This window comes from Lepus europaeus, chromosome 2 (assembly GCF_033115175.1).
Source record: "Lepus europaeus isolate LE1 chromosome 2, mLepTim1.pri, whole genome shotgun sequence".
In the NCBI taxonomy this organism is placed as follows: domain Eukaryota; kingdom Metazoa; phylum Chordata; class Mammalia; order Lagomorpha; family Leporidae; genus Lepus; species Lepus europaeus.
Genome location: NC_084828.1, coordinates 140671515 through 140692860, shown reverse-complemented (window position 1 = coordinate 140692860; position 21346 = coordinate 140671515). Strand labels below are relative to the sequence as shown.

The following is a 21346-nucleotide window of genomic DNA, read 5'->3' as shown; positions in this document are numbered from 1 at the left end:
CTCACTGCTTTTCTACTTCTCGGTAAGTCGTAACTTTGCAGTTTCCCCAATGTCGTGGCAATGAAGTTTCGTCCTCACATTGATTTCCTCGCTTTGCTGGTTGCTTGTTACTGATTCATAACACGAGGTTTATACGCGTAAGTAGCTGTTATGTTTTGATTCTTAGCCTGAAATATATGGACTTTTTTCTTTTCTATTTCTTTTCACTAGATTTTTAGGTACCACATTAGCGCTTATAAATGAGTTTGAGGCCGTGACATATAACTTGGGTTTTTATTTATTTATTTTTTGTACTTCAAGTAAACAATCTAGGTTTGTTTTCTGAGATAATTCTGTATTTTATTTTGTCTCATTGATCAGTTTCTTTTTCTGATGTGTAGAATAGGAGAAAGCTACGACCCAGATTCTTCTAACGTAAATGAGCGCTTCTTTTTCTGGAAACAGGGCGTGCCTGATGAACACTCGTATGTTTATTAAGTGCCTAGGTGTTTGGGACAGTTCTACATGGCGGAGTGGAGGCGGCAGGGAAGGGGCACAGCAAACATCGAGCTCTTGCTCATGTTTCTCGAATGGCATGAACGACTTGCTAGATGCTAGTCACCCTTAACAGAAAGCATTTGTTTCCCGTGTCCCAGTCCTTACTGTTTCCAAGTTTAGAAACCGGGACACGCTGAAATCCCTGGTGCTTGAGTTGTAGAGTGGAGCAACTAAGGCATAAGGACCCTTGGTTACTGCAGTTCAAATCCATGCAAGTAGAAAAACGAGTTCTCGAATGGGAGGCGTCCTCAGGAATCCTTAGCTGCAGGGCCGCCGCATCTGCTGGTTTGTGACCGTCCCCGTTCCCGCTGTGACCCAGCATCACCTCCGTGCTGACTTTGTGCCCATCTCGCCACGTTCCAACCCTAGTTCCCCGGATGGCGGCGTGGCAGGGGCGCGCGGGCTCTGGAGAGGTAGCTTGGGGTTTGACCGCCAGCTTCCCCCACCAAGCAGTGAAATAGAGATACTTATTGCTGCTTTGCAAAGCTGGTGCGAGAACGGAGACTTTTGGAAAAATCCTCGGCTAGGGGAAGCCTCTGTTCCTGCTGGAGGTAGGAGTTAATTATCGTTGCCTGCCAGGTTGGTGCCAGAACAGACTTTACAGGAAATCCCCTGCCTCACGGACGCTGCGCCAATGTAAACCCTATAAGCAAAGCGGCATGGGGTCCCATCATGACACACCATCGTCAGAATCCAGGGCCCTTTGCTGTTCCAAAAGGCTGCCCAGGGTTGTGTTATGGGCACCATTTGGGGAGGGGGCAAGGGAGCTTTGGAAACACATCATCCATTTATGGTCACGCATCGCTTACAAGTAGAGATATATTCTGAGAAATGCAGTGGGGGGTGCATCTTGGTGCTGTGAGGACATCACAGCGTGTGCTCTCACAACCCTAGGTGCTGTAGCCACCATCCCCTGTGGACCCAAATGTTGTCCTGAGACGCATGGCTGTGTTTGATGTCAGAGTACATTGGCTGTGATGGGGTTAATGTCTATTGAGCCCAAGGTATCTGTGCTGATCTGAAGCCAGGAGCCAGGAGCTTCTTCTGGGTTTCCTACATGGGCACAGACACCCAAGGACTCGGGCCATCTTCTACTGCTTTCCCAGGTCATAGCAGAGAGCTGGATCAGAAGTGGAGCAGCCGGGACTAGAACCGGCGCCCATATGGAATGCCGGCGCTTCAGGCCAGGTACCACAATGCCAGGCCCCGAGCCCAAAGTGTATCTGGGGTCACCCTCTCAGACAGGAGCCCATTGGCCAGAGCAGGATCAAAGGGAAATGTGCAAGATGGACAGAAGGGGAGAGTTGGCTCCCTGGGGAGGAGAGGGGACAGTTAACCTGCGGATGTGAAATCCAGGGTTGCCTTCGAGCTCTGAAGAGCCCTCTCCTGTGGGAGGCGTCGGGCCTGACCTGTGTGGCCCAGGTGAACGTGGGCACGTGGGCTCGTGGTAGGGTGCAGCTTCCTCAGAGGCAGGGCCGTGCAGAGGTGCAGCAGGAGGAGTGTGCAAGCTCAGGAGAGTCAGGGTCACCTTCTGAAGGGCAGAACACTGGGGAGCTTGTTGGGCCCCAAGTCCCACTTACAGTCCCTCAGAACTCTGAGGTTTGAAGTTTCAACTCATGTTAGCTTTCTTTCTTGATGCAGTCCTGAGAAGACACAGAGCTTTGTTCTTTAGCAAATGTTCCCTGAGATTGCACCCAGGCCCTGGGCTCCCCTAGGCCCCAGGAAGCTCTCTGTCCAGTGGAGCATCATCAGCAAACACTTGGAATACAAGGCGCAGGTGCTAGGACAGGTGAGAGGCGACAGTGCGCACCGTGGGCCGGCAGCACAGTCCAGTGTGGACTCCGGATCCACGCTCCTGGAGTACATCCTTGCCCTGTCACTTAGCAGCTTTGGGGACCTCGGGCAAGTTATTTACCCCCTCCATGCCTCATGCCTCACTTTACTCATCTGTAAAATGGGTGTCATGATGGTTCCTGTCTCATAATGCGGATAAAGGATTCTGTGAGCTAATGGTTATAAAACGGCCTAATGCATGGTCATCACCCCATGGCGCTTGTTAAATCAAATCAGCGATAATTTATTTCAGGGCAGTGTGGAAAGGCAGGACAAGAACCCGAGCCAGCTGGGGAGGCAGGGCAGATTTCCCAAAGGAAACGGCATCTGAGTTCACCCTTGAGGGAGAGAGGAGGCATTGGCCAGGCAGGAGCAGCTGGTATGCAAAGGCGGAGTGAGAGAGAGCAGAGCCAGGCTAGCCACCTCCCAGCCCCACCTTAGGAACCCCATAGGAACCCCCATGGCGGGGAAGGCAGCATCAGCTTTGCACTGTCCAGTCTGGTTTCTTGAGCACCTTGATCAGAATTGCCTGGGGAGCTTTTTTTATGTTTAAGATTAATTTTGTTTTATTTGAAAGGCAGAGTTAGAGAGGGGGAGAGACATACAGGGATCCTCTATCCACCGATTCACTCCCCAAATGACTGCATCACGTCAGGGCTGGGCCAGGCTGACCAGGATCCAGGAGCTCTATCTGGGTCTCCAATGTAAATGGCAGGAGTCCAGGCACTTAGGCCATCCTCTGCTGCCTTCCCAGGTGCATTAGCAGGGAACTGGATCAGAAGTGGAGCAGGCAGGACTCAAACCAGCACTCATATAGGATGCCAGCAACTCAGGTAGTGGCTAAACCTGCTATGCCACAACGCCGGCCCCATGGTGGGGAGCCCTTCCCTGCACAGTCAGAATCCTAGTGGAAGTAGAACCCCAAATTCTGCATTGTGAACAAGCACCCGGAGGGTGAGCATAGTGTCACAGAACCTCAGAACTCCCTGGGCTGAGGCCGCTGCGAGATGACATGGCGGGAGGGGGAGGTTGAGGGTGGCCTGGATGGAGGCATCCACCCTGAGGGAAGAAGCAAAGCTGGGAAGTGGCATGGTGGTGCAGTGGTACCTGGTGGCTCACTAGGTGGTGTGACGGGACCAGGGCCACCAGGAGGGAAGCAGGAGACTCTGTTGTGACACCCGGGAGCCTCGCTGGAGTGGTTGGCAGATGCTGCATTGGTCCACGCATTTGGTCACATAAAAGTCCCATCTCCATCTGGGCTAAGCATGCCAAAGGCTGAAGGAAAGGCCCAAAACACAGACCAGCTCAACCAGCTGGGGCCGGTGGCTCCCTGGGCCTGCACAGGGAGGCCAAGGACAGTGCTCAGAGCAAGAAGAGGCAGGGATGGGCCAGGCCAGGCAGCAGGACAAGCTAGGGCTGGGGATGGAGCCAGGGGATGGGTAAGGGTTGGATGAGTGGGCAGGGGAGGTACGAGGGGCCACTGGTGGTATCTGAGGGCTGCATGGGTACAGTTTAGATCTCAGGCTCTGAGACCTGGAAGGGACCCCCAGGTTTGGACACTTCACATTCGCTGTCCATGCGGCCCTGGCTTAGGAGGACCAGGTGCCCCTGATGCATGTGGAAGCTGCCCTAGATCGACAACCCGAGAGCTTGTTTTGTTTGGCCCAACCAGTGTTTGAAGATGTTAATGTTTATTTGCTGATGTTTTAAAACTAAGCAATTCACATAAACTGGAGCCCCTCTTAAAAACATCGCACTCTCTGTGGCCCAAGAGGTTGCTTGTTGGCACTGGCAAGAACGGAGGAGCAGCTTTGTGGGGCTGGCCCCTGGGCGGGGAGCGCTTGCTCTCCTTGAGCCCCATACGCTGCCTGCCGAGGCCCTGGCGGCTCCAGCCTGTGGACCCAGTGGTGTAGATGGGAGAAGAAGAGAGGGCCCCAGCTGACACGCCGACTGGCGGAGGAAGCCATGCAGCAGCCAAGGTGGTGGTGGTGGTGGGGGAGCTGTGCACAGGAGGGGTCTGGAAGCCCAGTGTCTTAGTCAGGCCCCTGTTGTTACTATTGCAAAACACTGGAGCCTGGGTGACTTAGAGAGGAAAGAAGCTCTTCAGCTCAGTTCTGGAGGTTCAGGGGGGCGGCCCCTGCATCAGCTTGGTCCTGTGGAGAGCCTTGTGGTGGGTGGCATCACACTGGCTGGGCCGTGTTAGAGAGGGGCAAGATGGGAAGGCAGAGGAGGATCCGCAGGATCTACACGAATCCCTTCTGAGGGCCGTGCCCCGGGGACCTAATGACCCTGCTCATGGGCCCCTCTGTCGGGTCCCCGCAGCTCTCATCATCACACTGGGGACCAAGCTTTCAGCACGTGAGTCTTTGGGGACACGCTCACCCGTATGCAAACCTTAGCATCAAGGGGGGCAGATAACCCACCTGGAAGTCCTCAGGTGAGCAGCTGAGCGCCAGCTCAGTCAGCCTCTGTGTGTGTGTGTGTGTGCACGCATTTGCCTTATGTGGTCTCCCTGGTGCCTCCTTTGCCTGCAGAGCCATCGTTTTTCCTGTAGCCTCCAGCCCCCACGTCCCTTCCCTTTTATGTAGCTTTTGGAGCTTATCCCTGCTAGGCAAGAGAGTAACAGCTCTTGGTAGAACTCTGTAACTTAGGAGAAAAGTGCCTGTAAGGGGCATGGGAAGAGCAGGTGCTGGGACTCCCTCCTGAGTTGCTGGGGTGGGGTTCTACCTCGGCTTATGATGGTGATGATGGCCATGGTGATTAGCATTAGCATGTGCAGTTTCTGCTCTCTATGGGGACTCCTGAAGAGGCCTACATGTGGATGAAAATAGCTGAGAGGGCGCTCCTTGGCTGCTGAGCTGGGGGCTGGGCCACCCTCTGCTCCTGCCCAGAGTACATTTTAGGCCGGAGAGCCTGCCCTGTGGGGCATTGTGAATGCAGACCTTGGTGTGTGTTTGTAGCACAGGCTTGAGGGATGTGGCCCCTTGCATGGCACAGTCTTGCGTACTGTGAACAGCTGGGTGTTCCTTGCCCAAAACGCTGATGCCCAGAGGTGTTTGGGATATGGTGGTTTTTTTTGTGTTGGAATATTTGCATGCATGTGATGAGACAGCTTGGGGGATGAAACCCAAATGTAGGCACAAAATTCACTTACATTGTGCACAGCCTGAAAGTAATTTTATACAGTGTTTTTAAGAATTTTCTGCATTAAAGAGAGTTCCATGGTACAGGATTTTCCACTTGTGGTGTCCTATCAGCGCTCAAAAAGTTTCCGATTCTGGAGCTCATGGGATGGCACGTTTTCACACTGAGGATGCTCAGCCTGCCCTGTTTTAACAGCCACACTGAGGTCCCTCCTGGGCTTGTATCTTGGTGAACTGGAGCCAAAAAGAACAGGCGTTGAAGGCGAGCACTTCCAGTTTTAACATAAGAGTTCAGTCATACTCCACTTCACCGTTGTCACTGAAGTTTTAAATTTCACATTTTAGGCTGGCGCTGCGGCTCACTAGGCTAATCCTCCGCCTTGCGGCGCAGGCACACCAGGTTCTAGTCCTGGTTGGGGCACCGATCCTGTCCTGGTTGCCCCTCTTCCAGGCCAGCTCTCTGCTGTGGCCAGGGAGTGCATTGGAGGATGGCCCAAGTGCTTGGGCCCTGCACCCCATGGGAGACCAGGATAAGCACCTGGCTCCTGCCATCGGATCAGCGCGGTGCTGCGGCCGCAGCGCACCTACCGCGGCGGCCATCGGAGGGTGAACCAACGGCAAAAAGGAAGACCTTTCTCTCTGTCTCTCTCTCTCACTGTCCACTCTGCCTGTCAAAAATAAAAAAAAATTTTAAAAAAATTTCACATTTTATATGAATTTGGGTACTGCTCTGGAGGATTGATTTTCTGTTTGGTTGCTGGGTGTTTTAATTTTTATTTTCATCTCACTGCTCTATCCCAGCTGCCACGTAGAGTTAAATTACCTGTGAGTGAGAAAAGAAGCCTGTTTGTGCGTGACAAAAGCAAGCTGACTGGCCAGCTTTGTCCGCTGCCAAAGCTCGTGCTTAGGAAGGGGGTGCATGTCAGGTAGCAGGTCCTTCTGCAAGCCACAGGTGGGCACATGGTGTCCCTGGGTCACTTTATTTTCTTCCAGGGCAAGAAAAATGACATTTTTTTGTTCTCTCTCTCACTCTCACGCTCTCTCTCCCTCTGTCTCTCTAGCTTCCTGCTTTTCCTTTCTAATCTTCAGAGAATTCCTTCTGAGCAGTAAGTGGACAAGGTGAAGAGATGTGTGTTTGAAGATGTTTGTTGCAGCATCATTTAAGCAGGAAGCGAAGTGTCCAATGGTCAGCACCCCTGTGGACATCGCAATGCAGTTGCTGGTCACAGAGACCTGCCTGAGCTGCCTTAGAAGGCGTCCCTCATACACTCCACGAAAGACATACAGTGCCCTGGATAGGAATATATAGGCAGGGACTTCAAAATGAGGGTTTTGTTTTGTTTTTTATTGAAAGGCAGAGTTACAGGGAGAGAGGAGAGACAGAGAGAGATCTTCCATCTGCTGGTTCACTCCTGCAAATGGCTGCCATGGCCAAGGCTGGACCAGGACAAAACCAGGAGCCAGGAGCTTCTTCCAGGTATCCCACATGGGTGCAGGGGCCCAAGCACTTGGGCCATCTCCCACTGCTTTCCTGGGCCATAGTAGGAGCCCGATCTGAAGTGGAGCAGCCAGGACTCGAACCAGCACCCAAATGGGATACCGGTGTTGCAGGCAGAGGCCTAACCTACTACACATCACAATGCTGGTACCTAAAAATGAAAATTAAAAAAAAAATTTGATGCAAAGTAAAATGAAATCCATGCATAGGAAGGGGATCTTCCAAAAATTCATGGAAATATTATGAATAAAAAACTATACATGGATTTCAGAATTTTTTTGCACCAAAACACATTGCATTTTCCCCCAAGCTTTTTAAAGTTGCCATGTGCACAATGCATATGTGCATCTCTTAAGTCAGGGGTACTGACTTCTCTAAAATAAGAAGTGGATGGGGCAGGCATGAGGCACAGTGGTTAGGTCACTGCTTGGGGACACTTTTACCCTACATCAGAGCGCCTGATTCAAGTCCTGGCACTCCACTTCCCATCCAGCTCCCTGCTATGCACACCCTGCTGGGCAACAGGTGATGGCCCAGGTTCTTGGGTCCCTGACACGCATACAGGAGATCCAGGTGGAGTTCTGGGCTCCTGGCTTCGGCCTAACTCAACTATGGCTTTTGCAGGCACTCGGGAAGTGAAACAGCGGCTGGAAGATTTCTTTCCTTCTCTCTCTCTCTCTCTGCCTTTCAAACAAAATGAAAATAGTAAATAATTTTTTTTTAAAAAAAGGGCTAATTAGGGGGCTGGCTCTGTGGTACAGTAGGTTAATCCTCCACCTGTGGTGCCGGCATCCCATATGGGTGCCGGTTCTAGTCCTGGCTGCTCCTCTTCCAATCCAGCTCTCTGCTATGGCCTGGAAAAGCAGTGGAAGATGGCCTAATTCCTTGGGCCCCTGCACCCATGTGGGAGACCAGGAAGAAGCTCCTGGCTCCTGGCTTCAGATCAGTGCAGCTCTGTCCATTGCGGCCATTGGGGAGTGAACCAATGGAAGGAAGACCTTTCTCTCTGTTTCTCCCTCTCACTGTCTGTAATTCTACCTCTCAAATAAATAAAATCCTTAAAAAAATAAAGGGCTAATTGGTAAAAAATAAAAAGTGTTAGTAAAAGAAGCCAGTGAGGGGGCTCAGCGCTGTGGTGCAGTAGGTTAATCCTCTGCCTTTGCGCCAGCATCCCATATGGGCACTGGTTCGAGTCCCAGCTGCTCCTTTTCTGATCCAGCTCTCTGCTATGGACTGGGAAAGCAGTGGAGGATGGCCTACTGCTTGAGCCCCTGCACCCACATGGGAGACCCAGAAAAAGCTTCAGGCTCCTGGCTTCAGATCGGCTCAGCTCTGGCCGTTACGGCCATTTGGGGAGTGAATCAGCGGATGGAAGACCTCTCTCTCTGTCTCCCTTTCTCACTGTCTGTAACTCTGTCTCTCAAATAAATAAATAAAATCTTTAAAAAAAACCACACACACAAAAGAAAAAGAAGCAGCAGTAGCAGCAGCCAGTGAGCCTGGGAGAGTCCCTGCAGGTTGCTGAGACCCAGGGAGGAGAGACCACGGCAGAAAGTGGTGCGCAGGACATTCCGGTTGGCGTAGCCACCGGTCAGAGAGGAGCGAAGGACGTGGCTGGCACTGTTCAGCTCCGGCCCTGCTCCCTCTAGGCTTGGCAGCAGGGCCGCCACCTTGCACTGAGGACCTCAAAGCGAGTAGTGATCAGCAGCGGAGCCCTGGGATCCCAGGAGCAGCCCCACCGTGGGCCTCACGGAGGGAATCCACGTAGAAGAGGCCGCTCGGGCAGAATCTGAGGCCTGTAGGAGAGCATGGAGTCAGGCAGGCTTCTGAGAGAGCCCTGGGGCCGTGTCACCATGCTGTCCTCCCCACAGTGCAGCTATAGGAGGAGAGAGAGCAGGGAGCAGGCCGTGACAGACAGCCCTCCTGGTTGAACTGGCTCCAGCTCCCTCCCTGCCCTTTCCTCTCCCTGTGTCTGCACTGGGCCTGGAACCCAGCCAGAGCCCCACCTCTTCCCCGGCTCCAGGTATCTGCTGGACACCTGAGGGCCCAGGCCCCACCCTGAGCCACCTGCTCTCTTTCTCTGAGGGCCTCCCCAGAGCACCCCACCCAGCTGGCCAGCGCTCACCTTTCACACAGAAGGCAGAGAGCAGAGCTGCCTTCCCAGAGGGCTGATTGGTGGCCTTGATGGCATGCAGTGTTTGAGACACAGGAAACTGCCCTGCGGAGGGGAGGGAGAGCAGTGTCCTTGGGCCATACGGGCCCCATTGCACCAGTGCAGGGGCTACCGCACAGGTCGCTCAGCTGCACATGGACACTCAGACGTTCACTGTGGCTTTCCTGGGTGGCAGGATTATGACTGATTTTCCTTTTTTAGAAAAAAAAAACTAATTATTTTGCATTTTTATTTGAAAGGCCTAGACAGAGAGGGAGGGAGGCAGAAACTGACAGATTTTTCATCCACTTGTTCACTCCCCAAATGTCTACAACAGTCAGCGCTAGGCCGGGCCAAAGCCAGGAGCCCGGGTCTCCCCCATGAGAGGCAGGTACCAGCTGCTTGAGCCATCACCTGCTGCCTCCCAGGGTGTACATTAGAGGGAAGCTAGAATTGGGAGTGGAACTGGGATTCGAACCCAGGCCCTCTGACATGGGATGCATGTGTCCCAGGCAGCATCTTAACTACTGTATCAAATACCCGCCCCTCCTTTTCTCCTCTTCTCCCTGTCTCCTCTCTCTCCCTCCAAAGAGTTATTTATTTATTTGAAAGGAGCGTGACAGATCTCTTTCATCTACTGTTTCACTCCCCAAAATGGCCACAGTGGCCAGGGCTGGGCCAGGCTGAAGCCAGGAGCCCAGAACTCCATCTGGGCCTCCCGTGTAGCTGCAGGGGCCCAAACACTTGGGCCATCTTCTGCTGGTTTCCCAGGCCATCAGCAGGGAGCTGGATTGGAAGAGGAGCAGCTGGGACTCCAGACCTCGCTCCCATGAGATGCCAGCATCATAGACAGTGGCTTAACCTGCTGTCCCACAACGCCACCTCCCCATTTCTTTTTATGGCATGGTGTTGGAAGACTATTTTAGGCTCAGCTCATGTTTATATGAAGTGTAAAGATCCTTTTTGATTTTAAAAAAATTTTTGTGTTAACGATCTGTTCTTAAGAGTGTCGAAATTAGAAACCCATTTCTGGGGACATTGGTGCATTCTTAGCCTGGACCACGTGATCGCAGAGGGCTTGTGAACCCCCTAAAAGTCAAATTCAGGAGCTGGGGTCTGCAGCCCCCTTTCAGGGGCCCGGGTCAGTGGCTTTTACCAGGTCCCCCAAGGAAAGGGCAGAGGGTGCCGGACCTGAGCAGGCTGGGGAGACGGGTTCTTTCCTCAGTTCTGTGTCGGGGCCGGTCCTGTGTCTAGTTTCTGTCATGCTCTGGAGTCCCTGGTGTCTGCATCAGTGAATCCAATGGGCCTGTCAGGTCAAGACTCCCCTCCGGGGGCTGCTGCTGCTGGGGTCCAGGCTCAGACCACAGTGGGCACCCCTGCACCCTGGCACCCTGTGCAGGTGGATGGGGAGTGACAGAGGGAAGGGTCAGACAGGGACACGCTGAGAGCCTGTGGGGTGTGCTGAGCCCTCATCCCAGCTGTAGCAGGCTCCCCTGCCAGGGCTCCTGGCTCCCTGAGTGCCACCAGGCATAGCCACAGCCTGACTCGGTTCTTCCCGAATGGGGTGCAGGGGGGGCACCGCTGGGGGTGAGCAACAGGGGAAAAAGGCTGATGTTGAATGGACGAGAAAGGGAAGTGCAAGGTGCAAACTCACCTGCCAGGCTTGTCTGTGTGACACCGAGCGCCTCCCCGTCTGCACAGGTGGCCCCGAGCTTCACCCTTCACCTGTATCCACCCCCGCCTCCCGAAGCAAGCAGAGGAGAGCAGGCACCCCAGCTGTGTGCTGTTTGTGGTGGCGCTGGGGGTGTTTTAACTTCTGAGGAGCAGCTGAATGTATTTAAGAGGGTCTGACAGGCAAGCCATATGGACGCCAGTTTGAGTCCCGGCTGTTCCGCTTCTTATCCTGCTTCCTGCTAATGGCTTGGGAAGGCAGCGGAAGACGGCCCAAGTGCTTGGGGCCCAGCCCCCAAGTGGGAGACCCAGATGGAGTTCCAGGCTCCTGGCTTTGACCTGGCCCATCTCTAGGTGTTGCAGACATCTGAGGAGTGAACCAGCAGATAGAATATCTCTTTCTCTGTGACTCTGCCTTTCAAATAAATAAATAAATCTTAAAAAAAAAAAAAAAAGAGGGGTAGAAAAGCTGCTGAGACCAGAGTTCCTGAGGGGAAGGGAGACCAGCTGGCTGGGCTTCTGTGCAGGGTGTGGACACAGGGAGGGCTCAGCGCCCCTTCCCCATCCAAGGTTAGCGCAGTGAGCACCTGCAAGAACCAGGAGTGACACCCAGGGGCAGATGTGGAAACAGCATTTCTTGACCCCGCAGCACGTTCCGTGCATGGGTGACATCTCGTCAGCCTGGCCACCACCTTGTTGTCAGTACCATCGACTTCATTTCACAGGCGAAGGGCATGAGGCAGAGCGAGGCAGATACCTGTCCAGAGTCAGGCAGCCAGGAAGCAGCAGAGCCGGGACCTGAGCCCATGTCTTTGGGCTGCTAGCTCGTCCGCAGCTCCCGGCCCCAGGGCCCCTCTCTGCATTCTGCCATGGCACTGAGGACAGACCTCTGAGGAGGCCCAGGGAGGAGGGGACTCCCAGGGTTGAGGTCCCCACAAGGGCGAGGCAGGCCCTGGAGGAAAGCAGATGGTGGGGTAGGGCCTTGACCCCACGGAGGTCTTCGCTGATGTCATCTAGGGTAGGAATTGGGTGCTCACCAAGCCCAAGGGCAGAATTGAGCCAGCGCTTTAGCCCCTTGGTGCTCACAGTCACTGGGACACTGTGGGTCCCTGCCACCTAACCTCGATCTGACAGGTCCCTGTATAATCAGGGAGAGCTGGCAGCCTGGGCACACACTCATGGTGGAAGCCGCCGACTCCCTCTGCGGAATGGTGTCTTCCAGATGGGGCAGCGTCTCTTGTCCTGGAAAGGGCCCCTGCTGGCACAGCTGCCCACCCCAGAGTCCTGCAGGGGGAGTGTGACAGTTCCCACCAGCCTGGGGGGTGGGCGGTCTCCACAGACGCAAGGGAGGAGCCATGAGCTGACCCAGGGGTGCCCCCAACCCCTCAGTGCTCCCTGAGAGGTGGTTTGGGAGCACCTGCATACAGCGTGCAGCAGGTTCGTAAGGCAAGAGCTGGTGGTGGAAGATGACCAGGGATCCACGTAGACTTGACTTCTGGCCTGGGCCAGGGCCTTGCCATGGGGCAGTGGGACGGGGACCACATACCTTGGCTTGGTACCCCAGGACGACATGGCCCATCTTTGTTAATGAGCTGACGCCAGACACCTGACTGTAGCATCGCCCGCGCACCCTGGGGACCATTGAGCTTGTAGGAGTAACTAAGGTGACCTGAGACCCAGAGGCCAGGCAGGAGCCTGTGGCCCAGGAACCCATGCTGGTAGGTTATGATCTGGCCCTGACCCTGACCCGGGACCCTCTTCCGCCTTTATCTAGTCCCTGGGGACCATCAAGAGCCTAGATGAAAATTGAAGCGAACAAACCATCTAAGCAACTCCCTCCAGAGCAGGCTGCAGTGTTGGCTGCAGAGCCAGGGCGCCCTGGGCAGGTCACGTCTTGCCTGGTGCTGTTACTGACAGCTCAACCGCACCCCGACGGCTGAGACGTCACAGCACCATTCCTGCACCTGCAACCCCAAACTGACGGCCAGAGAGTGCAGGAGGCATTGTGACCGGAAAGGCCACTTCCCCCTGACGGTCCGCCTGCTTCCTGCTCCTCTCTCCTTGTTTAATGATAACTTGGGTGGCTGAGTGGACAGACGTACGAATACCAGGCTTTGGGGGCTACAGGGTGGGGTGAGGGGGTCGCAGGCCCGGACTTGCTGACTGCGGGGCCTCACAGAGGCCACCTGACTTGCCTGGGCCCGGCTGATGCTTTCTCGCCCTAGCGTGAAGTGAGAAGCAGGAGGGGCCAGTTTGCCATGCGCCGCTCTGTAGCTGGGCCGTATCTGCTAACAGTGCCTGTGGCTTCACCCTGCACGCGTTTGGAGGGTGAGATGGGGCCCGTGTGGAATGGCTCCCGCTTTTCCACTTGTGGTTCTGGGCAGTTTGGGGGTTGCTTCCGACAGCGAGGAAGTGCCTGGCAGGTGGCGTTCTCTGCCACCTCTCTGCAACTTGGGGAGACCCCGCCGGCATCCCTGTGCGAGGGGGCCAGAGGCAGAGATGTGGTGGACATGACAGCGGAGCGCATGAGTAGGCGATGGAAATCTGCTTCCGCTGGGTCCTCACGCCGCAGGGAAGCGGCCCGCCCGTCCGGTCTGGCGTGCCATACAAGCTGGCTGCTGTTTTGTCCCTGTTGCTCCTACTGTCACGGTGGCCCCAGGGCACTCATTTAGATGCATGGTTTTTTCCACCTCCACAGTGTCACTCAGGATCCTGTTCATCCACCTAGACCCGGATCTCCCCCCGCCCCCCCAAGTCTCTTGGCTGATGACATCGGAGCTGCTGCGTTCTGATTAGGGCCAGCAGACTCCTGATTGTCGCACAGGGTGGCTGGAGGAGCTGCTGGGGTGAGCAAGGCCTTGTGGAGAGAAGCAGCGTCCCAGGGTCCCCTGCCCCGTGCATCAGTCCATGTCCAGCTGAGCAAGTTGAACGTGGGGCCAGGGCAGAGGCCGCCCACCTCCAGCCAGCCTGGCACCTGCCCCTCCAGGCTCTTTCGTGAGCCAGCCCCCCACTCAGGGCTCCCTGCCCCATGGCTGACTGCACCGAAGTCGCTGGGGATCTGAGGCAGGTCTTGAGCCGGCTCACCGCCTCCTGCCCGCTGTGTCGGCCCATGCCACACAGCCCTTCACCCAGCACTCGGCTGCCACTCCACATTGCTGGCTTCACCTCAGCTTTCCAGGCCCGGCCTGTGTGTCTTCTCCAGGAAGCCTATGGAGGCCGATCCCCTCCCCGAGACCAACTGGGTGGCCCCTGTCCCCCAGGCTCCCACGGAAGATTCAATGAGATGTTTCATCAAAGCCTGGAGCGCAGAACCTGGCTCAGAGCAGGCCCTTGGTTCAGCAAGCACTTTTGGAAGGCCTGTCTCCTGCCGGTCAGCAGGGGCTATAGATGTGAAAGGGGTGTAGTCGCAGGTGGCTGGGTGCTTGGGTGGTCAGGTGACAAGTCCAGGGCACCCCCAGTTACAAATACTGTGCTATGATCCATGACAGTAGCGGAAGCTGGGTAGACTCATGGAAGAGGGACGTGGAAACTGCCTGGTGGCCTTCCTGCAGTAGGTGACTCCTGAGATCAGTTATGGGGTGAGGGTAAGATTGCAAGCAGGGAGAAGCATGGGTGAGAAACACCCTGTGGGGTGGGGTGGCTCTGAGCAGTTCAGGACAATGAGAACCAAGTTGGGGTGGAGAATCCAGCTGGAACTGGGGAGACTGTCTCTGTGGCTCTGTGCGTGAGAACTCCTCTGAGTACCTGGTGTCTGGAGGGCCCCGTGTGGGCTGGCGCCAGGTCCGGGTGACTCAGGAAGGCACAGAAAGCACAGAGTGAGCTCAACCCTCCGACCCAGTGAATCGGGCCCACAGGCACGGATGCCCGAGGAAGCTGCAGATAAGATCTCCCTGACGGAAGGTCTTGTTCTGATCGTTACCTGATCTTTGTGGCTTTCCAACCACCGCTCTCTGGGTCATGGTGGGGTCATTTGGACCCAGCCCCTGTCATTGCTGAGTGGCAGCTGCCACAGGCCAGGGACCCGGGAGCCCTTGTCCCTCCATCCCCATGTCACTCATCTCGTGTCCTTGGCTGCACCTCTTCCTGCCTAGCCAGGAGAGCGTGCCTGCAGGCATCACCAAGAGGCTGGTACCTGGTGGCTCTTAGGAAGGGCAGAGTGAAAGACTCAGGCTGCCGTCACCAGGGCCAGGTCACCGGGACGCTGCCTTGGGACATCAGTCATTCCACACCCCCTCGCTCTGGCGCGACCTCTGATGCTGATTCTCTGGGAACACCTGAGCCAGGCATCAGCCACCGTGGCCTCTCCCAGCTGCTGGCAAGACAGGGGCTCCAGGAGTAGCCAAAGCGCTGGTTCTGAGTTAGTGATGGAGCAGTGTGTAGCTGTGTGGTCGCTGTCCCAGTGACCCAGGCAGGAATGGGCAAATACCAGCTGTCAAAGACATATATGTCTATCTGTGTGTTATAGAAAGATGTCTATATCTCTTTACACAGAGAAAATGGGTAGCAGGTGTTTACTGTAAACATATACGTGCATGTCTGTGTGTGGACACGTAAAACAATAGAAACATTTACGGAAAGACAGCAATACTCTCCACACCCCACTGCATCCCTGCCCCAGGGCAAGCCATTGCAGCCCGGTGATGGACACGCCGCCAGTGGTCACCCTGTGTGCGTCCGTGGTAAACACACCCGAGTGGCACCGTGCACTCGCATTCGCTTTTTCTTTACTCAGACATGATTATGTTCGTATCCAACGACGGGGTTTGTTCACTTCAATTCATCTTCTTTTTTTTTTTTTTTAAGATTCATTCTTTAATTCACCTAAAAGGCAAAGTGGCACAGAGAGAGGGAGGGACACACACACACAGAGGTCTTTTTTCTTTTTAAGATTTATTTATTTATTTGAAAGTCAGAGAGAGAGAGAGAGAGAGGAGAGGCAGAAAGAGAGAGAGAGGTCTTCCATATGATGGTTCACTCCCCAGTTGGCTGCAACAGCCAGAGCTGTGCTGATCTGAAGCCAGGAGCCAGGAGTTTCCTCCAAGTCTCCCTCACAGGGCCAGGGGCCCAAGCACTTGGGCCATCTTCTACTGCTTTCCCAGGCCATAGCAGAGAGCTGGATCGGAAGTGGAGCAGCCAGGTCTCGAACCAGCGCCATATGGGATGCTGGCGTTTCAGGCCAGGGCGTTAACCCACTGCACCACAGTGCCAGCCCCACACACAGAGGTCATACATCTGCTGGTTCACTCGCCAAGTGCTCCAAGAGTCAGGGCTCGGCCAGCCTGAAGCCAGGAGCCAGGTCTCCTGCCTGGATGGCAGGAACACAAGCACTTGAGCCACCCTCCGCTGCCTTCCTAGGTGCACTAGCAAGAAGCTGGATCAGAAGCGGAGCAGCCAGGATGCAAACCATCCCTCCAATAGGGGGCGCAGGTGTCCCGAGCAGTGACTTGACCCACTGCACAATAACGGGAGCTCCTACCTTTGATTCTCTGCTGTTCTTATCGGGGCGGAGCCTCCTGTAGTGTGGATGTGCCGTTCTGCTCTGCTGGGGGTGGCTGTTTCTAATTCTGTTACTACAGCCAGCGCAGCAGTGAGTCTCGTTCCGTGTGTGGGAACTGCTACCTTTATGGGATAGATGGATTCCCAGGTGGAGAGTAATGGGAACAGGGATAAGGCCCAGAGGACACTCGAATGGCTTCTGGCAAGCACTCCTTCCAAAGGCGGTTCCATTTCACTCCACCTGCAGTACATGGAAGCCTCAGGGCTCTCTCCTGCCAGTACTGGAATTATCATTGAAACATTACTTTCCAGTCTGATGGGGGAGGGACAGTCACAGCCCATTACTGGTTTACTTTGCATTTCTTTAATTATGAATAGCCGTGAGCATCTTTCCCTGTGTCTATTGGCCAGTGGTGTCTGTTCGTCTATAATTAGCCTGTTCATATCCTTTAATGATTTTTCAGTTGAAGGGACTCTTGTGTGCTCTGCAGCTTAATCATCCGTCTGTTATGTGTGTGGTGGACATTTTTCTCTCCATATATTACTTGCCTTTTGTCTTTGTTTATGGCAGCTCTTTGCCAGAGGGAAGTTTTAAATATTTATGTAGAAGAAGTTGGGGGCATTTAAATTGATTGAGACTGATGGCCGGTGCCTGCGCTGCCAGTCGTTTCGGGGTGTGTGTGTGTGTGTGTGTGTGTGTGATGGTGGTTAATATACCTTGCAGAAGTTAACTAGATCTGTGGGTGCAGTGGGTGCTGGAAGTGTGGTTATCGCTTTGAAGGCTGTTCTGGAAAGCCTGGGCTGCTGCAGGGATGAGAATATTGGGGCCACCGAGACAGACTGTCCACAGAGGGGCGGATGGCCGGGCAGCCCCAAGCTGCTGTGCCTGAGGGATAGCGTCCAGGAGAAGCAGACCCCCTTCAGGTGTCTCTGTAGCTCCTCCCTGAAGGACAAGGGGGCCAGCGGCTATCGCTGTCGTCATTGGCTCCCGTCACTTATGCCCTGCTGCGGGGTGGGAGAGCAGGACCTCATGACTGACAGCTGAGCCAGACCTCACAGAGAAAGGGTGTGAGATGAACCAGATGTGGCAGACAGTGGGCCCATCCTCACCACCCCTCCCCCTCACTGTCCCCCGCCCTCACCCAGAGGACGCAGGTGGGAAAGCTGGTGCTTGGGGCCAGAGGAGTGAGCGCCAGACTCCATCCAGTGCATTCATGTGCCTGGGCCCTCATGGGGATCCCCGAGCAGGGCCCGTGAGTGGACAGGTAGTGCTAACTGAGCGTTGTGAGACACTGCATCTAGCGCCTGGCAGCCCTCTAGAGAGGGCCGGAGTTCGCAGGGCGGTAGGACTCGATCGTCCGCTGTGAGGACGAGTGATCGAGTGGGGAGAAGGTCACGGGCATTTGCTCTCCCCCTCCCCCAAGCACGGCCCCTGTCTCGGGGATGGCCTGCTGGCCTTATGTGGCCAGGCACTGGTGTGGCACTGGGAAAGAGGAGGAGCTTGGGACACATTGAGAAACTGACCCCTCTCTACCCTGGAGTCCACCCTGGGGCCACAGGGCCTGGGCCTCGTGACCCACGTGCTTTGCCTTGCAGTCCACCTGATCCCCGTGTCGGCCACCAATAATGCAGTGAGCAGCAAGAGCCGCAAGAGGATCATGCCCGACCCGGTGACGGAGCCCCCGGTCACGGACCCCGTGTACGAGGCGCTCCTGTACTGCAACCTCCCGAGTGTGGCCGAGCGCAGCATGGAAGGTAGGCCTGGCCGTGCCGCCGGGAACCCGATCTTCAAGCAGCGTAGCCCAGTGATGGGGCTTCGGTGAGCTGGGCTCAGGCCCTGCACTTGCCTCTGGGCCGTGTCCTGGAGTGAGCTCCCGGGCCCTGAAGGGGGTAACCAGCGCATGCGTCACAGGGCTGCAGAGGGGGCTCAAGAACCACTCACTGGGACCGGCTCACGGCTCACCGATACGGCCCGTCACCGTGTCTGTGGGGCGGCCTTGGCGAGCCGTAAAGCTGCTGGAACACACGATTCCTCCATTGTCCTGCTTTGCTGAGTGTTCTCAAAGGATGATGGGGAGTGTGTGTCTCCCCGTTGGTCTGAGGCTCTGCAGCAGAAGCCATTATTTGCAGAGTTCCTGGGGGCCGGCCCCTGGCCTGTGGATGTGGGGGAGAGCACCTCCATCATCCCGAGCCCTCTGGCCCCAGCCCCCCGCCCCAGAGCCCGTCCTCCCCATCATTTCTGGGAGGTCTGGGATGCTGCAGCCCCCTCACACTCCTCTCTGTCTCCACGTAGTAGAGGTCCCTGATGGTGGCCGTGCAGCGGTGGTCACCGCCTCCTCTTTGGAGGCCCAGCACAGGCGTGGCCAGATCACACACACCATGCCACACACACACACACACCCCTACCCCCTACCCCATCCCTCCTCTGGAAGATCCAGCCCTGTGGAGTGACCGCCAGCTGTGTCTTGCAGGTCACGCCCCGCATCACTTTAAGCTGGTCTCGGTGCACGTGTTCATCCGCCACGGAGACAGGTACCCGCTGTATGCCATCCCCAAAACCAAGCGACTGGAAATTGACTGCACTCTGGTGGCTAACAGGTAAATTGCACGTTTCCTACAAGTCATCTTCAAGAATCTGCTCTGTCTGTCGTGTGCAATGGAAAATTACAGGGCAGGGGAGTGACCCGCATCCATTAAGCGCACACTGATAGCAGGAGCTGAGCGTCCAAGTGGTCTTGCAGGTGAAAGCCATTATACAGTTGAAAAGGGGAGCTGGGGACACCTCCTCCAGGCAGCAGAGCAGATACACCGAGGTTTGAGCCACGCCCGCCGAGGCATGGTTTCCCACCCTGGGATGTGGGACAGTGAGCACTGGGTTAGGAGTCCCCAGACTGGCCCAGCTCTTCCGGTCAGGGCAGCAGGCGTGTCCGTAAGTCTGTCTGAGGCTCAGCCTCGTGTCTGTGCCATGGGGACGCCGGGCAGGGCTGGTTAAGGAACAAGTGAGATGCCGCAGTGCGCGCACGTTAGCAGCTGCAGCGCCTGTGGGTGTGAGCTTTCTCTTTCAGTCTTTTCCTTTGTCCCGGGAGGAGCGACAGCCTGCCCTTGGTTGAAGGCCCTTGGGATGAAACATAATTGGACAGCGTGGAGACTGCGTGTATGGAAATGGCGTGGTGCTAAAACTGGAGGCACGGCTAGCAAAGAACCACGGGCCAGACCCCGGCAGCCACGTCAGGGGGCGCCCACCAGTGCGAGCAGGCGTCAGAGGAGGAGGCCGGAGACAGGGACCTGCTCGATGGGGAACACGTGATGGAATGCTCCTGGGGTGCCAGCCTGCCTGGCGGGACCCCACGTGGCCTCGCAGCAGCCGGGGCTGCTATTTAAAGGCCACGGCAGCCCAACTGCGGCTCAGACCTCCGCCCATGAACCGCTTTATGTCAAACCCTCCTGAGGCTTTTATATGCTTTCCTGTGGCGGGCTGGAGCTGCCCAGTGCTTGCAACCTGGGCACGTGGGTCTTCTTAGGCTGCAAACATGGAGGCTCAGCCTGGGGCCTGGGTGGAATCCAGGATGTCAGGGGCCAGGCCTCCACCGCTCGCCGCCTCCAGGCTGAGACCCCTCCCTTGAGCCTTTCATCCCTGCCTCCGCCGAGACCCTCAGAGGCTGCGGTTACATAACTCCCTTCTCGCCGCCCTGTAGCCCTCCGTGTCTCTGCACCTGCTGTGGCTTCCTCGTCCCTTGGCCTGCTGGGCTCTCTCCTATAGCTCAGGAAACGGGGAGTGTACTGGAAGGGTCCTGAACAAAACTGGCCCTCAGCTGGGGTTGTGCTGGGCGTTAACCCCTCCATTTCTGGACCCTGGGAGAGGGGTGTGGGGAGTGGCACTCAGGGAACTGGCTTCTCTAAATCAGGAGGAGCAGAGCTTCCGTGCGTCGACACCTGGTACAGCCGTGCCACTGCCCACCCAGTGGCTGTCCGCTGGCCACACCCAGGGTGGCCTCGTGGACGGTGTGGGCCATCCCGTGGGCTCCAGAGTCTGCTTCACATGCCCAAAGCAGGAATTTGATTGGCTGGCTCGGCTCAGGGCAGGGGCAGTCCTGAGACCACACAGCTATGGCTGGGCACCCCACGGCTTTGGGGGGGCCACTCTGAGTACCTCCAGAGGAGGGGGTCCCGTGAGTGTGGCCACCTGGTAGAGGGCTGTGCACCTGGCACTTGGCAGCAGCTCTTCCTTGTAGCTCTGCCTCCTCTCTGGCTCAGCTGTGCCCTGCCCGGAGCCCAGCGCCATCAGGCTGGGTGGGTCGCAGAATGAATTCAGGACCTCAGTGAGAGTCACAGGTCACAGTCACCTGTTAAGCGTCCCCTCATGTGCAGTGTTACAGATCTCAGCCTTGGCTGGGGAATCCCCAAGGCCTTTGCGGCCTGTTGGAGGTGGGACAACTCACTTCCTGCGAAGTGGAGATAAGGTGGTGGAGGCAAGGACAGGCCTGGGCCACCCCAAGACTGGGCAGTGGGGACAGATCACAGCCCACAGCCGCCAGGGGGCCTTCTGGGCTGGGCCCCCTCCTGCGGGTGCAGCCACCTGGGGGCCCTTCTGTTGGAGCCGTCCCCGGAGCTCCCGTGGGAGAGGCTGAGTCCCCGGGGACCCGTTTCCTCGGCTGTGTCTGCCCTCGTCGTCCTTCCCCTCGCGGACTGTAGGCACAGTTGAGTTACTTAGTGCCATTGGGTCAAGTCCATCTTGGAGAGCAGTCAGAGCTGACTTGGTCACCGCAAACGTGTTCTTAGAGTGAGAGCGGAGAGGAACCCGGGTAGGGTGCAGTGGGGCCAGCCGGGCTGCTGACTGCCCCGGGCGCGTGGGATCTGGGTCACCAGCACTGCCTCTTGTCTTCCCACACGCAAGTTCAGCTTCATCAGTAGGTGACCTCATGACCCCTTAAGAGGCAGCGAGGGCTGGAGTGTGCCCATTGCTCCAGGCCGGCGGCAGGCAGGGGTGCAGTGAGCTGAGCCCAGCAGGGACATGCT

General features: G+C 56.2%; 1 protein-coding gene across 2 annotated transcripts in view; it reads left to right on the top strand.

Annotated features, from left to right (window-relative positions):
• The window catches only part of PXYLP1 (2-phosphoxylose phosphatase 1), a 69478-nt gene that overhangs the window by 33980 nt on the left and 14152 nt on the right, over positions 1-21346 (top strand). For both annotated transcript variants that reach the window (XM_062213992.1, XM_062214002.1), the window contains exons 3-4: positions 17927-18085; positions 18802-18928. In XM_062213992.1, the coding sequence (XP_062069976.1) occupies positions 17927-18085; positions 18802-18928 (286 nt within the window). The remainder of the gene's footprint in view (positions 1-17926; positions 18086-18801; positions 18929-21346) is intronic.